This window comes from Pithys albifrons, chromosome Z, assembly GCF_047495875.1.
Source record: "Pithys albifrons albifrons isolate INPA30051 chromosome Z, PitAlb_v1, whole genome shotgun sequence".
NCBI classification, from domain to species: domain Eukaryota; kingdom Metazoa; phylum Chordata; class Aves; order Passeriformes; family Thamnophilidae; genus Pithys; species Pithys albifrons.
In genome coordinates this window covers 80,021,044-80,044,754 of record NC_092497.1, presented here as the reverse complement: position 1 = coordinate 80,044,754, position 23,711 = coordinate 80,021,044, and the positions used below count along the sequence as shown (strand labels likewise).

Sequence of the window (23,711 nt, the reverse complement as noted above, 5' to 3'; positions counted from 1 at the left end):
TGTTGCCTGGAAATAACAAATGTTTTGACCACAGTCACTGTGGGAAACCAAAGATAAAAGGAAGACACTTTTTCTGCCTCTAATTACAGGAGGGAGAAGATAGAAGTAGAAGAATGGAGAGAGTGGCGTAAGGAAAGGAGATAGTGTACTGTTGCCTTAGGACTTACAGCAGCCTTTCCTTTTGCTGAATAGGAGTTATAATTTAATAATAATTGGTAACAGAGCATTTGTGTGCTTGATCTCAGACTCTTCAGAGTTCGATTTCTGCATCTGATGTATGTGTTTATGTGCTCTTTCCCACTATAATGTATGGTTTTATAAGCCCAGCATACTTTTATGTGCATATATAAATAACTTGTATTGAAACACATATGTAGACACTGTATGGTAAAAATTGTAAGCAGACTCTGTCCAGAGACAGCCTGGAGAGACAGCCGTTATGGAAAGTAACTGAATCACTTGCTATGTTGATACAAAAAAAATTTCTGCTGATTCCGGAGATATTGTTAGAATAGGACAAGGGGTAATTGTTTCAAACTGAAAGAAGGTAGATTTAAATTAGGTGTTAGGAAGAAATTCTTTACTGTGAGGGTGGTGAGACACTAGAACAGGTTGCTCAGAGAAGTTGTGAATATCCCATCCCTGGAAGTGTTCAAGGCCAGGTTGGATGGAGCTCTAAGCAACCTGGTCTGGTGAAAGGTATCCCTGCCCATGGTGGGAGGGCTGATACTAAATGATCTTCAGGGTCTCTTCCAACCCAAACTATTCTGTGGTTCTATCAAATTCTAGGCATTGTGTTTCACTAGGGTGTCAGAGGGAATGTGGATGGGTTGTATATGAGATGGGGAGGCAGTTGTGGTGATGCATTTTGGTTGAAGTGTCAGTTGGGATGCATACATATGTCAAAGCCAGGCTTACCTTCCTGAAGGTATGAGACTTGTCCCTGCAGTGCTTCTGTGACATTGGTTGTACCTAAGGCTGGGACCTGCTCTTCCTTTCCCTCCCTCTGAGGTTCATAATTCCTGGCCACCTCAGCACCCCGTCCTCAATCACCCTCAGCCTGTGCTTCACAGCTGGCAGAAGGGATAAGTGAGGATGGAGAGCAGTTGAGAGTGAAGCCCCAAGAGCACCCCATCAGCCCTCCAGTGGGGACAAAGAAGGCAGGAGGTGCTATAGGGTTTGGGTGCATGCATAGGGCTAGTGCTGGAAGCAGCAGGACTGGGACCCAGCCTGCTCTGGTGCAGAGTCCTGCTGGGATGCCAGCCCTTCTTCCAGTGCAGAGAGGTTTGTGAGTTGGCACAAGCATTTCTTCTGCCACTAGCCAGAAGGCAGCCCTGCTCCCAAGAGCCAGTAGCACCACAGTGAAGCAAAGCTCAGCACTCATCTCCAGTGAAATTGTTGAAAAGGCAGGTGATAACATCTTTTCTGCCATCTTCATCTTGCTGCAAGTTCTGAACAGCACTGATACAGCATCCTGAGTGGGCAACGCTGAAAAGGCAGGGGAGAAGGGGGAAGCATTTGGTTCCAGTATAAGTAGTCTATTTTTGATATTAATAAAGGCTTATTTTTAAAACTTTTTTCAAATTAAGTGAGGTTACGTACTGTGTGAAACATATCCTTACCTCACATGCACTATGATACAGGAGCTGCTCTTCCCAGCATGAAGATGGTGGAAGTGCAAATAGGCATGTGTTGAGAAAAGCCTTCAGGCATCAAAGAAAAGTGCTCTCCCAGACAGCACTGTTGAAGTTGCTGCACTACCTTGGTGCTGGTGGCCCTCTTCTCCTGTAAGTGTTCTGTAGGTCATTGCCCTATCATCACTTTGTTGATCTGCTGTAAAATAACAAAAGCAGGAGAAAAGATCCTGTTGTGTATCCATCTCCTGTTAGACAGGGCAAGGAGGGACAGAGTTGAAGAGCACTAAGATTAGCAAACTAGACATCCCAACCAAGCCACTTAGTCACAGTGTGAGCTTTGACATCAGAAAAGAGACATGGCCTATGCCAGTTTTGAAAAGGGATTAAACATGGTTTCTTAGTCTCTTGCCTTTTCTGACTTCTTTTGGAAAAAATGTTTCTTCTACCAACACAGCTGTCATTGATTACAGATGGGGCCCATACAGGGAGAAGAGTGTCTGGTCTGTAACTGGGAACTCCCTGTTTGTGAACCTGAGGTGGTGAAAAAAAGGGCATTTGTCTTCCCCAAACAACTTCTCAGCTCTCAGCATCTGCCTTGCTGCCAAGAATGAATCTTGTCCTGAAGTGCTGTCCTTTGGTCGCTATGCCCTTCTGATCATGGAGAGCAGCAGGCATGCCACCCTGCTCTGCTTCAGCTTTCTGAAGCAGTATGTTTTGTGGTTCACAGGCTTCTCTATGCTTATGTAGGAAAGAACCTCCACACCAGCTGCGGGAAAGATGCATGTTTTATTTGCAGGTGGAAGTGGAGTCATGTTTACTGTCTGTGGGAGCTGATTGCCTTGCCCTTGAGCTAGGCTGTTACTACAGAAATTTTATAACAATCAGGTTCAGTTGCATTATGTAGAACTGGGCGAGTATGAAAACAGGAGCATGTGGTTGGAGGGAAGGAGAAAGGATGGGAAGGAAATACATGAAATAAATCACTTTTGTAAAGGTGAGAAGGATAGTCAGACACCTGTTGCTACTTGAGGCTTGCGCAGCTGTGGGGGTGTGCTGCGTGGCCCATTGGCACACTCGCACAGGTACAGGTTCAAATACTGACAGCTGTCCCACAGTCTGATGTTTAACAAGCAACAGAATATGCCTTTCAAAAGTGTGATTTTCCAACATGTTTCTTTTCTTTTACTAAATAAGAGGCAGTTGCTGTATGAGCTTTACTCACAGCTCTTCATCAGTGCTGTTTTGAGTGGAGGAAGAAGTGAAGCCTGCAAGTCCTTCTCCCCTGTTACCAGCACCCCTCATAGTAAGGAATTTCTTGATCTATGGAGAAATGCAAATCAAAACTAGTAAAATTAATTAAGGAAGTAGAATATTGCTACTAATATTACCAAAATCTGAAATCTGATATTCCACTAAAATTACCTTAGAAGTGACCTTTTAGTGATGAGTACATACCCCAGGTTCTAAGTTATTTTAGATGTCTACAAAGTTCTCTGAAGAAAGACAGTTAACTCCTGACAAAATAATTTTGATTAGCCAGCCCATTACTGTCTCAGGGTTCCCTGAGTGACTGTGTTTCATTTTGCTGGGTTGCCAGTGGCCTAAGATACTCATGCTGTGATGCACAGTGGTAAAGAGATTGTCCAAGGTGGCAGGAATTGACAAAGGGCCAGTGTCATTATAAACACATACAACCAGTGATGTCCAGTGTAGGGCACCATGTTGCTCAGGGAACTCAGTCTGCCCCAGTTTTGGCTACTGAACAGTGGGTCATCCCAGGGCTCAAAGTAAAATGCAGCCTGAGTTAGGCTACCAAAAGCCATTTTTGAAATTCAAAGTGTGATCATTATTTGGACCATGGCTCTGGAAATTAAGTGTTTAACCAAGAAAGGGCATTGCACTGTAGGAAACAGCATTAACCAAACGTTGATGCTGTGAGGGTCTAAAGAAGAAAGGTTTCCATCCAAGATGCCTGCTGCTGTGATGTTGTGTCTGGCCTCTGGTTTCTTTGACTCTGAGGTACTGTCAGAGCAAGTGCTACAAACTGATGCTTTGTCAACACAGTTGTAAGACACACGTCTGTTTCACTGCTCCTTGTGAGCTGCTTCAGCATCCCTCATTTGGGCAAGTAGCAGTGAAATCAAACTCATGTGCTAAAGCAGGAATAGACTGTGGGTATAAAGGGTAGGAGTGCCCATTGGAAATGATATAGAATGAAAAGTCTGTGGTGCAGCCTGGCTGGTGTATTAAAGGGTAACTATTTCAGCTAAGGCAGAGGGGGCAAAAAAGCCATTAAATGCACTGTAGAATGGCAATTCTTAAGCTGTAATTCTTCCATGTTAAGCAGTTGTAAAACCTGTTTTTTCGTCCAAATACTGTCCTGTAACATGTGATGTTGTTCCTTAATTATCTGGGAAAATGATCTAATATTTGAATCCAAGTTATGTGTAGATAAAAGAGACTGGAGATAAATACTTTCAGATGGAACAGAACAGCCTTCCAGTGCTCTGGAGATACCCTTTCTAATTGTTAGTTTACTTGTAATCTGTAGTAGTATAGCTTGGTCATTTAATTTTTCCTCCATGAATTAAACTGGAGTCTGACCTCTGAGGCTCATTAATTAACACTTAAGAGTCAAGTTGTTCAAATAATTTTTTCAATAGAGTGTTTATAAAAATCACATATGCCTCATACCTTTACTAAAGGTTGCATTTTGTTGGACCATAGCTCTTCCTCTATTTCAATGTACCCCATTTTCTAAGATCTCTAGGTGTGTTGCTTTTGTTCAGTGATTTATGTTGCCTTTAAAATTGAAACCAGCTATTAGCAAAATGTACTCATTTTGCCTAAAGCTAGTCTCCCATTGAGCAGACCAAAGGCTTAGTAAAGTCTAGTAATCTAAAGCTTAGAATACTTAGTAAAGACTTTACTTAGTAAAGTCTTTTTTTCACCCTTTAACAAAGGCATGATTTAAATTACATATTTTCTCAATCTTATTGGTAGAGCTCAGAAGGAAAATATTAATTTTTTTCTTGCATATGTATGATTGAGAACAGGAGCAAGCTAGATGTTTACAATGTAACATACAAAGCTTTCTATAAGGATGTTTGTTTTAGACTTGTCTGCTTATTAAGGGGAGTGATTCTACCTCTCTGCTCTGGTGGGACTCAATCTGGAGTGGTGCATCCAGATCTGGGGTCTGCAGCACAGGAAGGACATTGACCTGTTGAAGTTAATCCAGAGAAGGGCCAGCAAGGTGATCAGAGGGATGAAGCACCTTTCCTGTGAGAAAAAGCTGAGGGGATCAGGATTCTTCAGTCTGGAAAAGAGAAGGCTTTAAGGGGAATCAATTGCAGCCTTCCAAATGCTGGAGGGGAGCCTACAAGGAAGATGGAGACTTCACAGTGGCATGTGGTGACAGGACAAGGGGGAATGGCTTCAAACTGAAGGAGAGTAGCTTTAGATTAGATGTTTGGAAAAAATTCTTTAATGCAAGGGTGGTGAGGCACTGGAACAGGTTGCCTAGAGAAGTTACAGGAAATGTTCAAGGCCAGGTTGGATGAGGGTTGGAGCAACCTGGTCTACTGGATGGTGCCCCTGACCACAGCAAGGAGGTTGTAACTAGATGATTTCTAAGGTCACTTTCAACACAAGCCTTCTGTGATTTTGTGGAGCAGAGGGAAATAATATGGATTAGGCAAAGGAATTTATCCCCGAGTGAGAACAAATTAGTATCTCACTAATTTGAGATGTGTTGAAAATAGCTCAAAAATACTGTGGAGGTCACAGTATGGAGGTCACTGGGAAATACTCTTTTGAAAGTCAAGCTGTGCATTTGATACCTTAGATGGGTTTAGTCCATCAGCTTCAAACACCATTTCCCAAAAGATCTTGGCTGAGGTTGCTGCAGCAAAAGGACTGTCTTAGAGCTGGATTATTAGTATATTTTTGGTATAGTTTCAAACTTTTGGTTGAATTTTTCATACTGGCACATAGCTAGGTATGGAGAAGGCAAGTCTGTGATAGGGAGAGTTAAGCAAACATCAGAGGCTCATTGTTTTCTAGCTCGGATTCTATTGGCTTCTCCATTGCAAGCTAATAACTTTCTGTGCAAAGATGGGACTTCTGTTTGCTTCCTTTGCCCATGTCCTGGGGCAGTGGGACAGGCCCAGTTCTTTTCCTGAGTACCTTTGGCAGAAAGACCAGCAAAAGGAAGGGAGCGGAGAAGAGGGAAAAGGAAAAAAGGGAACTGCTAGTTCTTTTTTTTTTTTTTTTTTTTTTTTTTTTGTGTGGAGGTTCTTTTCTCTCTGGGTGTGGGAGTGGAACTGCCGGGGCAGATACATTGCTTTTCCTGGAGCTGTGCCATCTCCCTTTGGATTGGCTTTGCCCAGCTCAGCATGGCAGTAGTGTCCTATCGACATCCCCACGTGTGCTCTCTGCTGACAGGAGCATCCCAGCTCTTCCCCACATTGGACACAGCCAGCCCCATCACGCGGCTCCGCAGCTGTGTTGGAGCTGCTGCCCCAGGGCCCAGCAGCAGCCCTGCAGTTTTGGCTGTAACTGCACTGGAAGGCGAAGTGGGACTTCAGTGTTGAAAGTTTCGGCTACAGTGTTGCTGCTTGTTCTGTTTCTTTTTGTTCTATATATTTGTAGTAAAGAACTATTATCCTCTCTCTACATTTTTTGCCTGAAACCTCTTAATTTCAAAGATTGTGGTGGCTCGAGGAGACAGAAGTCCTCTCTCTAGTCCAGGAAAATTCCTCACTTTCCTTGGCAGACATGTTGGGTTTTTTTAAAAATGAGACAATTTTATGTAAGTATTCGTTTCCCTTAACTAATCTCATGCAACAGCTTGAATTATCTGAAACCAAACTAAACATAATTTTGGTTTCTCGGTATCTTCCTTTGCACTGTCAAAATACAGGTAACGTTTGAGTTACAAATAATATGCTGTGCAATGCTGTGTGTTTTTCTTGCAAGACATTCCATCTAGGTGCTAACCAATACTTGGATCTCAATGTGGCTGATATTTATGAAAATCAAATGTCATACCTGAGACAGTAAATGTCTCGGTGTCTTTGTGCCACTGAACTGTGCCTCAGAAATGTACCATTAATATGAGTAGTGTCTTGAGGAACTCACAATAACAAACTTAATTTAGGCTAAAAAGCTGGCAGTGGAAATGTTTACACCATCTCTGAAAGCGGGGTGGGAGGAAGAAACCTATTTCCAAGTGATGAGGATCCATCTACTGGGAAACTGAGGTCTCAGCAGGCTTCCATCACCCCTGTGCCCCACTTTTCCCCATCCTTGGGGGTGTCAGCCATCAGTCATGGACTTGGAAGGACAGCTGTCAGCCCCGTATTGCAGGCTGAGAAAATAAATTGCATTTCCATCTTTGCTATGGGGATTCCTGCAGCTGCTAAATTAGTAAGTGTGAGTGGGTGGTTGGGCAGTAGAAGATGCTGCTTCAGATCCAGAAAAGGCCTCTGTGCTTCCTGCCAGCAGTAACAGAGTGGATTGCTGTAAATTACTTCTCAGGTTTAGTGTGTATTTATGGTGTAACCAGCCAAAATAACATATGATGTGCATCTCTGAATCGTGTAGAAGAGCACAGAGAAACATGAAGAGAGAAAACTGGGAGAGGACTAATGAAGTCTTATTTTTGCCACTGAATAGTTGCTCCTGGGAAGAAAAGAAAAGCCAAGAAGAGTATACACAGGATGTGGTATGGTTAACTCAGTTCTGCCACAAGCTCCTTAGTCTTCAAAATTTCCTTTTGAGACTGTTCTGTTAAAAGTGCCTGTTCACACGACTCATTCATTAGGCTGTGAAACTGTGGGGCCCATCTTACTTTTGCCTCTCTAAGCATTGAGTGAGACACTGGGAATTGCAATTTTTTCCCCACTCTAATGTTATGTGACTAAAAGTCTTACGTGTGTGGAATCAGCCTAGGGCTTGGAGTATCTCAGAAAAATTGGTTCTTTATAGTGCATGTATCTGAAAAATTAATGCATTTGCTTTAGCTGTGGTTTGGGTTACACAGCTGTTACCCGCTATGTGGCACAGGGGACAGAAGCATAACCAATGTATAAGTTCAGTCCATGTTATGCAGGGTACCCCCTCCCCACCTCACACTTGGAGCCAGCCTTGGTTTCTGTGCTCTGCTTTCTGAGGTCCCACACGAGTCTCAGGAGATGCAGCAGGGCTGGCTGACCTGGTGGTTTCACGGGCCCTTCAGCAGCAGTTGGTTCTGCAGCTTGCTCTGCCATGGGAGCATTTGAGGCTTTTGGGGGGCAGGAGACAAATGTGTAATCTGAGAATAACAGACGTGCTGCTCCTGTCCCAGCTGGCAAAGTGCCGGCATTTAAGGTCTGGAAATGTGCTGGGATTTGTACTCATCCTGGGAAAGAAAGGGAAAAAGACAAAAGAGAGAAAAGAAAGTGTGTTCTGCCCCAGATCTCACCCTGCAAAAAAATTTATTTTTTGTTTTAACTATTTGAAAGGAGGTTGATTGACAAAGACAGAAGGAGAAGGGAACAGACAGGGGGACAGGCATGGTTTAATTCTGTTTTCCAAAGTCACTGGGATTCGGGTGTTGAGGCTGTGATGCAAATATAAGTCAGTCATACATGACATTGGTACAAGAGGAAAGTAAGACCACATGAAGGGCTTCACAGAGAGAACTTACGTTTTGCTGTCCATGTAGCTATGAGAGTTGCACCAAAAAAGTCATTTTGGGGGCGAGCTGGCTTGTTAACTACATGAGCCAGGTCCCTACTTCTTATCAAGGGTACTCAGAAATGTAGACCCTAAAGTCTTGTGACACCTCCTTTAGGATCAACAAATACTTTAATAACTTCAGGGTTAAAAACTAGCTCCAGCAGAAGGCATGAGGAGAGCCTCATCCTAGAATACTTCTATAATCTGCTGTTGAAATATCCTCACTGAAGGCACAGTTTGAGGTCTTGAGCAGCCACAGAACCTGGACTTAATTACTTACCTCCTGGGTAGATGCTGTAAATGCTGGACCATAAGATGTAGAAGAGCAGTATTCACAGGAGGGTTTTTTTTAATATATGGCCAAATGTGCAAATTAAAATATGTCTACAGTCTTTTAAATGTGTTTATGTTCTGTTTGGTTAACTTACGCTACAGATGGGAGAAGTGTATGGTTAAGTTTTGAACCTGGATATTTTTTTCCAGGCATAAAGCTGCTCAGTGCTATGAGAAACACCCTGTAACAAAGCTGGAAGATGTTTACTGGGGAAACGTTTAGTGTCTCCAGGGAGAAGCAGCAGCTGGGTAGGGTTTTGAAAGTCTACATTATGAATATGGGCATCTACAGCAGAGTGAATTAGATCTTGGAAAGCTATTTCTTTTGTAAATTTAGCTCTGGTTCCACTAGCAGGAATCTTAACAGCTGTTATTTTGTTGGCAAAAAGCTTTAAGTGACACCAATTATTCCTTACCATGCACTACACTGTAACTATTCAGTATCTTGTATGCACCAAGTGCAAAATCCACTCAGCTTCCAAACCCCACAGCTTTTTATTTCATTCGTAGGCTGTGTTCAAACTATATTGTATCGGGTCAGCTGAACAAGAGATCTCAAGAACACAAAAAGGACTTGTCCAGGACCTGTGGCCATGTATCACTTGCTAATTGTGCCAGTAGGATTAACATCTAATGACATAAGTCTGTGAAATTTTTTCCTGAGATATAAAGAAGATTGGCAAAAATTAGAATGAAAAGGAAATTATTTTCAAATACTTTATTTCCAAAAGCAAGAGTATATGTAAGTGTTCCTTTTCCGCTCACCTCCCTTTCTGGCTCCCATTCTCAATGTAAATCTGTCATTCAGAATAAGGTTCATGTTCAGTTACTTGATATATGCACAATTTGGACTCAGTTTTGAAAAATATTAGAACAGATAATGTTTTACTGCTAATGTTTATTATTAGGTGCCTTGACTTTTGAAAGGTTGCAAAAGCAAGGGCTGTTAGAGAAGGACTGGGAGTTATTTCACCTACCTGTTTTCCTTTAGTGTCAGTGCTGAACCACTAATGGAACGTAAAATGTTAGGCTGATCACTGCCTTGCTGGAGAGGAATATGAAACTTAGGCCACAAGAGTAGCTAAGAACAAAGTCAGAAATGTAAAGACAACAACACAAAGAAAAAATATGTAATTCATGTTCATACTACTTAAATAAAAAGCATTTTTGGTTGTGATTTGCCTGAAAATTTCATTACAGTATGTCAGTAACTGTTTCTGTGAATGTATATGTCAGTGGTGGTTGAGCACAGTGGCTTCTTAAATACAGATGAATATTATATGCTTTACAAGGTGCTTAAAATTTACTAGCAAAGATACAATGGCAAAACTGCTCCATTTAACTGAAATCTCCCTGTTTCAGGGGTTTAGATCTAACTCTTATCCTGTTGGCACAGATTTAATATTGGTACAAAATTATATTTAAGCCTTTTTTTAACCCCTTTGTATTACACAATTATGTAAGGGAAGTGATCAGTTATATTTTGTGCCTTTTCTGGACTTTTGCAGTTGTAATCTCTGCTCCCTGCCACCCTCCATGCCCCCACCTGCTAATAATATAAAAGAGATAACCTCTAGCCTTATTTAAAGGAAAGAAAGTCAAGACTGAGAACAGTGACAGTGAAGATGCTGCAGATCTGTGCCTGAATCTGGGTTAGTTTACTAATACAGAACCTGCAGTTTGTCTTTGGACATTCTGGGTTTGAAACCCCAGGCTGAGGTGAGCAGAGCACTGCTCCTCTGCTCAGCTGACTGACTTGACAGGCTGTTGGGGCAAAAAACACCAACTTTTCAAAAAACCCAAACCCAACAATGATGAAAAAGCCAAACTTGATAACAGATGTTTATCCACAAACACAGACAGAATACAGTTTCTTTTTTTTTTCCTTCCCGAAGGTTCGTCATCGTTGGTGTGAACTTGTCATTAAACACAAATATGTGCCTGGGTATGGAGATGTTGAGAGATTTCTCAGAGAAGATCAGGTGAGTTACATTTAAACTAACAGATCAAAAATAATCAACTTTTTGACACTCTAAAACTAAAAAACCATTTCATATATTTTCTTGCTGCAGTTTGTCGAAAGCTCAGCTGGGTATTCGGTTTTTGCCGCTTCTGCCCCTTAAACATTTTAGTTTAAGGAAGCCACCTAAGGCTAGGGTTATTCAACCCCACCAAGGCAAGTGGTAAAATAGGATATAATCCACCCTCTCCTTCCACTTTGTGCAAGCCAGAGGTAGCAATGATGTGAGGAAGATACTTCTCAGCGTTGGTTCCTTTTGCAGGATGGTGAAGGCAAGTCTGGCTGTGAATGTCAATGCCTGTATTGGTATTGACATTAGCTCAGCACAAAGCAGTCAGTGCTGTGGTGACATATGTCTAGAAGATGACAGCCAGAAAGAGAAGCATAGTGCAATATATACCCAAAGAATGCTGCCCTCTGCGTGGGGAGGGAAATGCTTACAAGAGCATTCTGAAGGCCTTAAATGCTGGCCATAAGTGATGTCCTTACCATGGCCTTTTATTTAGGCCATTATGAACTTAGAATTCTAATTGTACCTCTGCTTTGTTCTTTCTATTTCAGTTCTGTTTGTTTTTATTCACTATGAACTCTATAAAATTGAGACATTCACTGCCTAGGATGAATGTTATTTATTTAAAATGTATGTAAAAAATACAAAATAGTGCAAGATATGTCAAAGTCTAGGCAAGATATTAATGTCTTTACTTTTATGCTGACAGTGAACAAAGCCATTTAGAGCAGTGGGAATTCTGTGCTTTTAGGCAACACAGCGCATGGAATTACTGCAGTCCGTCATGCTATTTCTTCTATCTCTGAAGTATAACTCATATTTTTTTCTCAGCCAATAAAAGGCCCTAGAGTTCTTGGCAAGCTCCTTATTAAAAGGGGAAAAAAAAGACTTAAAAATGCGTTATTTCTTTACTGAGTTATATATATTGTACATATTCTATGAAATGATAGATAAGCACCAGCAGAACCTGGGGAATCAAGGACCCAGAAATCCTTCAGTTGATAAGACCATACAGAACTGTATTACATTTTAAATAGATGTTATGCCAAATAAAGAGATCCTCTGTGGTGTAGGGAAATAATTTTTGCAACTTTTTAATGTAGTCCTAATTTCATTTACTTAAGCAGTGCATAGAATTTATGGCACAACCATCTTCTGCACCGATTTCCACCCAGAGCAGTTGCATGTTCTTACTGGTCATGAAAGACAGCTTCCTTAAATGTCTGGGCAAAAATGCACATGTGACTGTCTAAAATCTTTTCAGTTCTACAAAACAACACTTTGTTTACAGCTTGTTTATTTTTAAGCCTGGGGAAAAATTATTAGCAGTGGGTAGAGAAGGTAATTCCTATATGTAACACAGTTCCAACATTTTTAAATTCTCAGTGAAAGCTCCAAGGCCCATGCCTGGTGGCTGCCAGACCCTGGTGCAACTGCAGACCTTGGAAATCTGAGGTTTTTGTCCTCTGGATGTCAGAGAGCACACTTACGGGATTGGCAAGGAGTGTAGCAGGTTTCTGCCACCCTGAGGCTTAATTTCAGTCTTTGTTAGCTTTAAATTTCCCTTCTTGTTGAAGCTATTTTTTTTTAAGTTTACCAGCCAATGCTAGAACTTGTCAGAATAGCATTAAAAATTGTGTTTTCTCAATGCTGTCCGAATTCTTCCTCTCCTGCAGGTCTAAACAGTAACTGTAAAAGTCAACATACTAAGCTGGTAATATTTTGTCACATGTAATCCTATTTTGGTAAGTGCATCCTAACACTTACTGAATTCCTGTAATTAGCTGAAAAAAATTGTATCATCATTAAAAAATGGCAACCCCCAATATGTTTCCTGGCACGTTAGCCAGTGCTTTGCTGGCTGTGGTCAAAAGGGCAAGATTTCATCACCAGGTGCCTCACTACCTTTTTTTTATAGCTGTAATGTACAGAATAAGTAGTTAGGAAAAGCTTGCCTTCCTACCAAAGCAGAATTTGTGCATGTTCAGCTGTATCTCAGAGTAAACAGAAGTCTGAAACCTGACCATATTCAGTTCATGCCCAGTTACCAAATTGCCAAATGGGAATTTTAGAGTGGACTGTGTCAGTCTTTGTGGATGTCTGTGTAAACATCCCAGTTGGAAAGAAATGTGTATCCAGTTGAAGAAGAGACAAACTGTTTTCTCAAGGGACATTAGGAAAAAATTCAGGTTGGGGATAAAAGAAAACAGTATTTAACTTGAAAAGTGGCAAGGAAAGTGGAGTGAGAAATGTTTTTTGTCATGCAATAACATAGAACTCTTATGTTAATAATCTGTTTTTACACACTCAACACAGCATATAGACAACCATCTTTAGGCTAAAGAGATCCAGGGAAAACTACTGTTTGGGAGGAGAATAGATCAAGTAGAGTATGTGGCATTTCCTATGTTGTGGATTGTCTTTTATGTTTCAATTTTAGTTTAAATGAGTACTGCAAGGTCAGCGGAGTTACTAACTGGTCATTACTGGTAGTAGGATGCTGTGTGTTATGTTCCTCTTTCAGGCTATGGGTGTGTATCTCTATGGTGAATTAATGGTGAATGAAGATGCAAAACAACAAGAAATTGCACGTGAATGCTTTGCTTCAGCACGAGAACATATGGATGTGTCCTCGGCCAAACTGGTGGCAGAGATGTTATTCTGAAGAGGTGATTTTTCATTTTAATCTAAACACCCTGATTTTGCTTCATAGAGAAAGAAAGCAGAGCTCACAACGTTGTAAACTTTGGCATACCATGCAGTTTGTGGCTACTTAGGTCAAGAAGTAACTCTTGTTAAATATCTTCTTGGTTTGCTTTGTTGGGGTTTTTTTCCATTTTTTTAAGCCCAGCTGCAGGAGCAGTGAGTTACATGCTCGTAGGCACTGGCTGGAGAACACGGAGAATGGCTTTGTTGTAAACGCTGTAAAGGACTGTACAAGAGGCAACTGTAAGTCCAAATGGCCCAAGAAGGCCAACTCTGCCTGCAGTTGTTTCCCCTTCTATATTCATAACTGTGCTTACACAAATTGCAGTTGTGCAAGGAGCATTTCTATTTAATGTTTACTTGATAGGCAGCACAGTTTTTGAACAGAGTTGATCCCAGAATGGAAATACGACGCTGTCTACTTGGAAGCAAATCTGAATGATTTGAGAACAAGCTGATAGTTCAAATCTTTTTGTGTTAAGAGTTGTGAGGCTTTTTAAGACTGATTATGAGGTAAGAAGAACAGCTTTAACAAGAAGAAGCTAGCTTGTTTACAAAATTGATGGGGAGAAAGCACCAGAGAAGAAGCAGAATTGCAAAAAGTATTCATGGAATAAAGATTGCCATAGACTATAAACTGGTAATTTGCAAAGATACTTTCCACTTCTCAGTTTGTTTGAGTAGTGGGAGGCAAGCTGACAGTGTCAGCATGTGCATGTTTAACATATAAGCAATTAAGCTGGGAATGAAGGTTAATTCCACTGCAGCATACCTCAGATTTTTGAATAATGATATAATTCACCTGACAGACTGATTGCCTTGGTTGTTCATGTGACTATTGTTAATTTCTAGCATCAAAATTCAGGCATCTAATTTAGCAAAATTATCATCATCTAATTGTTATCAAGCAGAAATCTCAATTTGTTGCTGTTCAAGCAGTATTTGGCAGTGAGTTCCACTTGATTTTGTGGTGTTTACTGTATTTATATGATATAGAGCAATGGCAGGTTCTATGAAAGGAAGTGCAAGTTTTTTGATGAAAAGCCATGTTGTTCTTCTGTATAGACACAAACTGTGCCTGACAAGAAAACTGTTTTGGGAAAGGTGGATCAGGCTGTAGAATGCCAGGATATAATTTATGGGGTAGGGGGCCCACCTTTTAAAATAGGTATGGCTGAGACACTCCCATGTGCTCCCAGTTATCAAGGACTCACAGGAATTTGAGTTACATTCAATAATTCTTAATCTTCTAGTGAAGACCACCTTCTGAAGGCCAGAAGGCCAGTTTGTTCTGGTACTACTGTACTAGGAACTGTCTTACAGTTCCTTCAATAATAATATTTCTGCAAGCTTCTCATGGTAAGTACCTAGCATAGGAAAATTACATGGTATATATGTGTCAGCAGTAGTCTAGAATTGCCTCTTTGGCTTTCCAGGCAGACCAGAAGTGCGTGGTGAGCTATAACATAAAGTCTAAAGATACTAAGTACAATACTCGGTGTGACAGCTCATTTTTCTTTTAATGTTGTGGCTGTTTGGGTTCCTGGCATGATGATTTGTGATTTAAGATTAAAATCACATTGCCAGGGATTACCACACAGCCATGACCGCAGCTGCTAGCATGAAACTCACCATAACTGTCTAATCCGCGTGGAATCCTCTCCATTCGTGAAACAAAACAAAACAAACAAACGAACAAAAAACCAAAAACAAAAAGCCCCAACCAAAAACAAACCAAAAAAGAGGAAAGCAGCAGAGCATCACAGAAGACCCTCCTCCGGAAATGATCTCTGCTGAGACGGAGACCTCTCTGGTGAGGTGCAGAGCTTAGCTGATTGGTGAACAGTGATTGTTTCCCTCTTTGTTCACAGTGGCTAAGTTCTGCACCTGAAGAGAAGGGAGAGGAGACTCTGTGCAGGGCAGAGAGTGTTTGCTGGCTGAGATACCTTCCTGCCAAATGGGCAGACTTGCAGTGAATGCATGTGTGTGAGGTTCAGCATGTGGAAGATAAGAGCCAGAGGCGACTTAGGGAGGGCCAAAGACTTTTAATTGAGAATAAACAGCACTCCTTAAGCTTTCAATCTGACTCCAAATGTAAGGTATTGCCCGCAGTACTTTGGTTACCATGCTTACCTAAAGGTCAGAGGAAATAAGTTTGTGACTTTAACCTGAAACTGTCAATAAAGCTTTGTTTTATAGTCTTCTCTTTAATGGATGTTGTCATGATCTCTCTGCAGTTGGAGTTTAGCATTGTGTGTCACTTGCAAGAAATGGTGGCAGCTCCAGTCAGAAACAACTTACGGCTGCTGCTGTTGTTCCAGGCTGTTGATGGACCCGTCCTCCGGTGCCTACTGAGCTGATATCAGTTCTGATTTTACACACTGGCTCAGTTCAGCAGGAACAGGAGTCGAGCCCTAGAGCAAAAAAAGATGTACATTTTTTAAGAGGCTTTGAGAATTGTTGTTGCTGGCTTCTCTCAAAAAATGAATCAGTATGCATTATGATGTTCTGATGTTAAACACCAAATGGCCTAAGGTGGAAAAGCTACCTCAGTATTGCTTAGAGAACTGTTGACTTAACAGGAGAAAGCGTGTGGATATGTAGCCCATCACACAGTATTGCTGTGGTAACTTGCCTCCAACATTATTTTCAGAGTAACCTGCTTATAACCAAGAGAATGTGCTCCCACCATGGATTCTCTCTGTCTTCTCCAGACCTTGTAGTAGCTCTTGGAAGCTAAAGAGACCAGAGATTCTTAACTCTGTAACCACAGTTACTCTTTATCACTAACCTGAAAAATAACTCAATTTGGAAAGCTGGAGCAATCAAGAATGCACAGATACTCCTTTACTGTGACAGAGTAATAACTTTAAATGCTGTTCCTGTTGCAGGAAAGGTCAGAGAAACGTTTTTAATAAATCTTCTACTAAACCCTGATGGTACCAGGATTTCATTGACCCAGGACATCAAGAGAAGGATTATGTGACTGCTAAAACAACCAGCTTACAGAAATATTTGCCTTTCTGTATTTCCAGAGGCTCACTGTAACTGAGATCAGATGCACACAAAACAAACTACACAGACACACACAGACACACACACACACACAGACACACACACACACACACACGTGTTGCTCTGGCTGTACATGATTTTTTTTATTCAATAAATTTGTGAGTTATCTGGTGTCTTTGATAACACAGCCATTCCAGTTTGCAGATGCCAAGGACTCTTGATTTGAACCATTTTTGACTTCTAGTAATTTGGTCATTCTGAAATTTGATGAAACTGTACTGTGTACTTAAAATTTTATTTGTAACTCCTTTGTCATATTAAAAATCACCCCACATAAAATTAGCAGGAGCTGGGATGGCACTCAGGAGATTAATTAGAAGCAGAAATAACCTATGACCTGCCATTCTCCTGCTGAAGGGATGGGACTGAAGGAAAAACAAAGATCAGCATTCTCTCTCTGTCATATTTAAATTAAATTTTACCAGAAATGTCAGACCTCCCATTTTCTGAAAGTGTCTTTGATATCCCTGTGCTGCTTGTTTTGCACAGTGATATGTCAAGTGAAACTCTCCTGATCAGTGGAGAACTGCATTTCTAGAAGACATCTTATTTGTTCCCTCCAGAGTAAGAATTTAAAAAACAGAAATCTGTGAATATATTTCCTTTGTACTCTATTGTTTTACATCAAATAGTCTTGTAAAAATAAATACTTTTTCCAAGTATGTGTAGTCTTTCCATTTCATGGTGGTTCAGCATTAGTTTACAAAAATGGGAAAAAGAATGACCCCATTCCTGCTTTTCCAACAGGAGAAGAGCAGCTGAAAGACATCGTTGATGGATATTAACAAGAAAAATTAAATGTGGTCAACTTTTTAAAGAGTTTGTGCTCAGATTCTAAACAGCCTGCCTCAATAGTGACTTCAGTACAAAGAGTACAGTTCCTTTTCACCTCACATTTTCTGGCCTCCTCCTTTCCAGGCATACAGTGTCAAAACCTGAATTATGCAACACTCAGCGAGTTCCTTCAAATGCAACAAGAGGTAGGAAATTGTCCAAGAACGCAAATGACTTCAAATGTAGTTACACTCACAGATGTTGTTACTACAGGATCCCATTCATAAGAGTCATGCTTCATTTCACAGGGTGTTTTTGCAAAAGCCAGTAAAGGAAACCAACTTGCTTTTTGCTTTTTCTATTGTGTAAGGGAAAAAACCCAGGGCTGGGTCAGGCCCCTGCATAAGACACACAGAAATTAAATACATTATAAGCTTCTTCATAGCCAGTACTGTTAAAACTACAGGGCAATGAAGACATTCCACACCTTTGTAAATATCACCAAATTTTTATTCTTTGAAAACAATTGATTTTGTTTCATTTTTTTTAATGAGCACAGCAATAGTTTGTTTTGTTTGCTACAGCTGTTCCACTCTGTCTCAGCAGTATTAACTGGAATATTCCCCTCCCTACAACTTTGTGATCCATCATGCATGGTAGCAACTGAGAAGATGAACAGAAAATAAAACACTAACACTGAAGAACCTAAAAAATGGCAAAGTGGTGGCAGTCCTGGCCCTTTGTCAAATCTTATAGGGCCCTTTGTTGCTAATCCAAGCATTGTGAAATAGTGAGGCTTCAGATTAGGAAACAAGCTAAAGGTGACATTGAATAGTTATTGTGACCATACCCCATCAGAAGTTAGAAATAATAGGAGACTCATTGTCTTAGTTTGAGATAAGCAACTGCCAACCCCCCCAAGCACAGAGAGAAAAGCCTCCCTCCTAACACCAGGGAAAGGGAGGAAAAGAGAGGGGAAAGAAAAAAAACACTTCAAACTGCATTTATACTAAATCTACATATATTTTTCACAGAAAGAAAGAGACAATTAGAAGAGAGTACAAATATACACTCACACAAGTCTGCAACAACAAGTTCCCCACCTCAACTTCTTAACGAACACACAGATTCTACTGTCCTAACTACACATTACTTAAGAAGAAGCTTATTCCCCAGGGAGACAAACCCAAGCAGAAAGGAGAGACCCAGAACAACACATTTTACTTTCCTGAGGTACCCTGTGAGCCAGTGGTGGGCCTGGTCCTCTCCATCCCCCCTGGGACAGCATCGTGCGTCCTCCCAAGAGGAGGCTGAGAAGCGACTGCCTTAACCACTCCCACACTGGTTCCTGCTGCCCTGGAGATGATGTCATAATGTGGTATGGAATACAAAGTTACTGGCTAGAAGAGGTCAGCTGTCAGCTCAGCCCAGCTCAAGTCAGCTGACAGCTTCGGCCTAGTCCAAACTCCAGAGGCCAAATCTAGGCCCACCTGGGTGAACCCATAACACTCATGTATGTATTGATGCCGTGAGAGAACCCGAGCCAAGTTAATGTGGGATAAGATAAAAAGGTACATTCTTTAATGTCCAGGCTTAGGGCTTTTAGGAATACATGATGACATCTTCGTGCACCTGAACACTGATTCCCATGGTTTTTATAATATTGCCCACTCAATCATTACACATCTCTCAGTCCAGCCCCAGTTCCACCCCTGTGCCATCCCCCAGGATTTTGGGGCTGGGGTCATCGAGACCCTCTGTCTTCATCATCTCCTCTTCTTTAGCACACAAAGGTCTCTTGGAGTTCTTCCAGTTCTGAATTCCTGGGTCACTCTGACCTGTGTTTATGTTTCATTCTGCAGGCCTTGTGATACCTGTCAGCATTCTACCTTGGAGAGAGTCTAGCTAAGAGAATTTGAGCTGCTGATAAATGCTAAGGGTTAGGATACATAAACAATGAACTTAGGCTGCCAGAATACTAGCACAGTAAATCTACATTTGCTGTTTACTACAGTTACTGTGTTCCTAAAATCTACAAAATGTGAATATCAAAAAATCAGAAACCCCTTCAGCATCATTCCCCCCTTTTAGAAACAGAAAAAACTCGAAAATTTTGTCTAGGTTTTACTACTTAAGCTTAGCACTACATTAAAAGATAAACAAAAACTCTAGCAGAAAATCTTACAGCTAGCTATTATGCAAAACCCTAATGATAAACGTAACTAAACAGTTGGTTTAGATTCAGTAACCATGAAGTGGGATCATGGAATCATTTTAAGAGTTACTTGATTTAGAATTTTGCTTTGCTTCTAAATGCAGCTAAAATTTATTCTTTCGTGTAAGAACAGCAGCTGGTGTTGATGGCTTTACACACTCCTGTGAGGCTAGAAGGAAATTGGGGGTTATTTGATTTTGTAGTACTGCATGAGACAAACTATGGACTTTTGTGAGGCTGCAATAGCATCTGAGGTCTGATTTTGGATGATTTTAATGACTGTTTTTTTCAATTGACTTATACAGTAGGATCATTATCAAGATCATCCTTATTTTAAAATCCTTCTGAATCGTATAAAAAGCATTGGAAGTGAGCCACAGAGCGTCATTTAATTATCTAAGTTTTTAATAGGCCCTATTAAAAGCTTAGCTGAAAAAAAACCCAAACCACCTTACTGTTCATTTTACTTTATTTTCTCAAGGTGGGTGTTTCTGTATTTTCTGAGTTGTAGAATCTAGTTGTACTAAATAAAAGTAAACAACAAAGAAAAAAAGCATTTCCAAACTTCCTGTAACTTAAAGTTTTACTGGAAATCATGTTTTATCAAGTGATACCTTCATCCAGAAATTGGATTCAATGATCATGGAATCATAGAATCATAGAATCGATTGGGTTGGAAAAGACCTCCAAGATCATCGAGTCCAACCCTTGGTCCAACTCCAGTCCCTTTACCAGATCATGGCACTCAGTGCCACGTCCAATCTGTGTTTAAAAATCTCTAGGGATGGTGAATCCACCCCCTCTCTGGGCAGCCCATTCCAATGCCTGAGCACTCTCTCTGGAAAGAATTTTTTTCTGATATCCAGCTTAAATTTCCCCTGGGATCCTTGTGGGTCCCTTCCAACTCAGTGTATCCTGTGATTGTACAATCCTGAGTTGACTTTCAACACACTAAAATTTGATAGAGTGGCACAGTTGTTAGTTCATAAGCGTAGTCAGACATTTGGGGAAAGTGGACAAACTGTAACTACAATAAATGTCCATTGGGAGGAGAAAACTCAGACATGAAGGCGAGTGTACATTTGCCTGTCGCTGCATGTGGCTATGACAAACACAGACATGTATGTGTGCTTTGGCCCTGGTTAGGTTTCATTCTACTTCTGTTTCATAGTCAGTTGTCTCTGAATAAAATACGCCACTTTTAAGGGGTTTCTTCCTCTGAATAGCATTAGAAGGCTGGACTGTTTCCCACTTGACTTCATCAGACTGGCATCTGGTTGGGATCTCGGTAATTCTTTTCTGGACATAGTTTTTAAGTGTAAAAATGAATCTCAGATGAAATTAAAACTGTATCCATATAGTTAGGCAAGGATCACCATCTACGTCCCATTCTGCTTACTTGCTCACTGCTTCAGAGTAAAGACAGACCTTAATGAAGGAGTGAGCTGGCAGGTCCTTCAGCCTCTCAGTGGAGATGCATTCCTGGTCATACACTTTCTCCTCCAAACACAGAGGGTTTTTTGCTGACAGCTTTGCTTTCTTACAGCTTTGTTGGGAGGTGTTTGCAGCTGCTGCTGTCTCTGTGCTTTGTCCTTTAGGAGGGAATTAGCTGTACCCTATTGTCCATCCCTCACACACAGTAGGGAAGGAAAATTGTCTGGAAACAAGTCTAAACAGAAATGCCTGAGCAAGTGAGCAGCTTGAGGAAACAAGTAGGCATAAGAAGCCTAAAGAAACAGACATAATGATCCTAAGGATTTCTGACACATAAATTGCAATATGAAAATGGATACTATCAGAACAAAACAAAAAGGTTCCACAGAGCATTAAAATGTATCATGCAGAGTACTGCAGCCAGCCAGTTTATAGCTGCTGAAAAAGTCTTGAGAATTGGTGTTTGTATTACAGCATATTTTAGCTGTTAGTTTGCAGGTGTAGGCTCCTCTACATACAGAGGTATGCAGGAGGAAACTCTGGCACCTTTGTAAGAGTGAACAAGCAGCTAAGTCACTCTGTGCCATGATGTGCCAAAGGCTTTATTAGTTTTGGGTTGATTCTTTCTGTGCAGAAGGTGGACTGTGAATATCTGGACAACCCACACCTTCCAGGCCCCTGTACTGCAAGCAGGTGTCAGCAGGCAGCAGTGGGTCCTGCGCGTGCTGCAGCACGAGCACAGTGAGTCGTGTGTAACCATGTCCTGCTGCATGGCTGTCAGTGGCTTTCTGCCTGAACAGGAAAGAATTTCCATGTCTTCACAGGTCTCACTTTCCGTGTGCATGACTTAAGAGTCAGGAGTAGTTCTATATGAAATATCTAAGGCCATTTAAAAGAGCTCACATAATGATGTACTTCTAAGGTAAGACTAACATTTGACATAAATCCACATACTGAGCACAAAACCTTACTCTAATTAACTGAAAACCCTATTCCACAGCACAAATTCATAATACTGATGCCGAAAGGGTTTTTTTAATTTTTCAATTTTCATATTTTGTAGATTTTAGGAACACAGTAGATGCAATGCTGTAGATTTTAGTGAATTAATATTTAGCAGCTTGTAGCATAAAGTCCTTCTATCTCTACCCCTGCTCCAGAACAGGCAGCTGAGATCTGCCAGCTATTTAGTCTCTCTCTCAAGGTACCTGATTAAAGCATATCAGAAGAGAACATAAACATGGAGCAGCGTGACCCGAAGCCCTGGAGAGCGTCCAAGAGACCTTTGTGTGCTGAAGAAGAGGAGGTGGATGAAGACAGAGGGTCCCAACGACCCCAGCCCCAATTCAACGGGGGTGGGAAGTGGGAGGGGACAGAGGTGGAACTGGACATGTGGACAGCAGTGATTGGATAGGTTATATTATAAAAGCTCCAGAACTCAGAGCTTGCAGGTGCACGCGTCGATGTATTCCTGGATGAGCGGGGTTGCTCATTAAAGTGCCTGCCCATTATCTTATCTCCTACAAAACTTGGCTCCGAGTCTTTTTTACAGACTTTTACGGCAACAATACCTAAAAGCAAATTAATATATCTTGTAGTCTTTTTAGTGTATCTTGTGGTCTTTCAAAGCTGTAAAATATCTAGTATCATGAGTCATGTTTGATGTCTTCTGTAACAGGCAAAGATTTTAACAGACACCTAAGTGCATTTCTGTTCTGGGTCCTAATCTTTGATGCCCTGACTACTAGTAAAAAAAAAAATTAATTGCAAGAAAGGACAAGGAAGCAACAAAATTGACGAGCCTGACTCATCCAGAATTTCACCACAAGTGTACTGAGTTTAGACATGTATACAAAATACTAAAGTGAACATGTCCACTGACATGGATATGTTCCTTTGTTTCTGCGGGTACCATATGGTGGAAAAATAATTTAAAAAAGTTAGCCTGCTTCCAGGCTGGCATTTTATGTCAGTGAAATATGCCAGAACATAAAGAGATTGAGGTATCTGCACAGTGCTTGGGAGATTAACTCCATTTGTCTCTTGGCTGTGACTTAAACTGAGTGCATATTTTCTGCACAAAATTGAGGCCCTGATTCCTGCTGCTTATAGCTGGCAGAAAAACTGGCAGTTGCGTTAACTGTTACCTGAAAGCATTCATAAATTGCAGTTGTGTGAAGATTTGCTTCTGCATGATGATCTGTGCATCATAAAACAGAACTTAATTGTCAGCTGAGCATGGCACAGTGCTGCAGCAGCACTACCTTTCGGAAGCCTGTGTTTGCTTTTTGCCCCATAGTGGACATGACATCACTGCTGTCTTCTGGCATGCATCTGAGCAGCAGCTGGACATCACTGTACTCTTTGTTTAATGTAGATCCCTTCAGTCATCTCTGAAAATTGCTATGCCTGACTACTCCCAGGATTTCCCCCTGGGCTTGTTGGGGCCAGTATTTCAGCACGGGAGGTCTCTGCTGAAGCTCACTCTGGCACGCTTTACTCATGGGGCACTGGTGGCTGCTTTGGCACTGGCATCATCCCCAGCTATCATGACTAGATCTAAGCAGGCTAGTTTGAGAAGCTGGTGTTTGACACCATAATCTATTTTGCTTCATCTTTAATCCTGAAAGGATAGTGGTCATAATCATCTAACACACAAAAAAAATCAGGTTCTTTAACCTCAAGTTGTTACATCACAGTACAGTCTAACTTTGTTCCACAGTTGTTTTTATGTTTGATAGTGAGAGCTGTTGACTTTGCAACTGTACCCCCTGTTGTAGTTTG

General features: G+C 41.1%; 1 protein-coding gene across 4 annotated transcripts in view; it reads left to right on the top strand.

Annotated features, from left to right (window-relative positions):
* AOPEP (aminopeptidase O (putative)) overlaps positions 1–22,219 on the top strand; it is a 195,084-nt gene extending 172,865 nt beyond the window's left edge. The window contains exons 15-17 of one of the 4 annotated variants that reach the window (XM_071579980.1): positions 10,589–10,675; positions 13,248–13,392; positions 17,423–22,219. In XM_071579980.1, coding sequence (XP_071436081.1) covers positions 10,589–10,675; positions 13,248–13,388 — 228 coding nt within the window. In that variant the 3' untranslated portion in view covers positions 13,389–13,392; positions 17,423–22,219. The other 3 variants (XM_071579979.1, XM_071579978.1, XM_071579982.1) reach the window with 3 other exon arrangements.
* Positions 22,220–23,711: the final 1,492 nt, after the last annotated feature.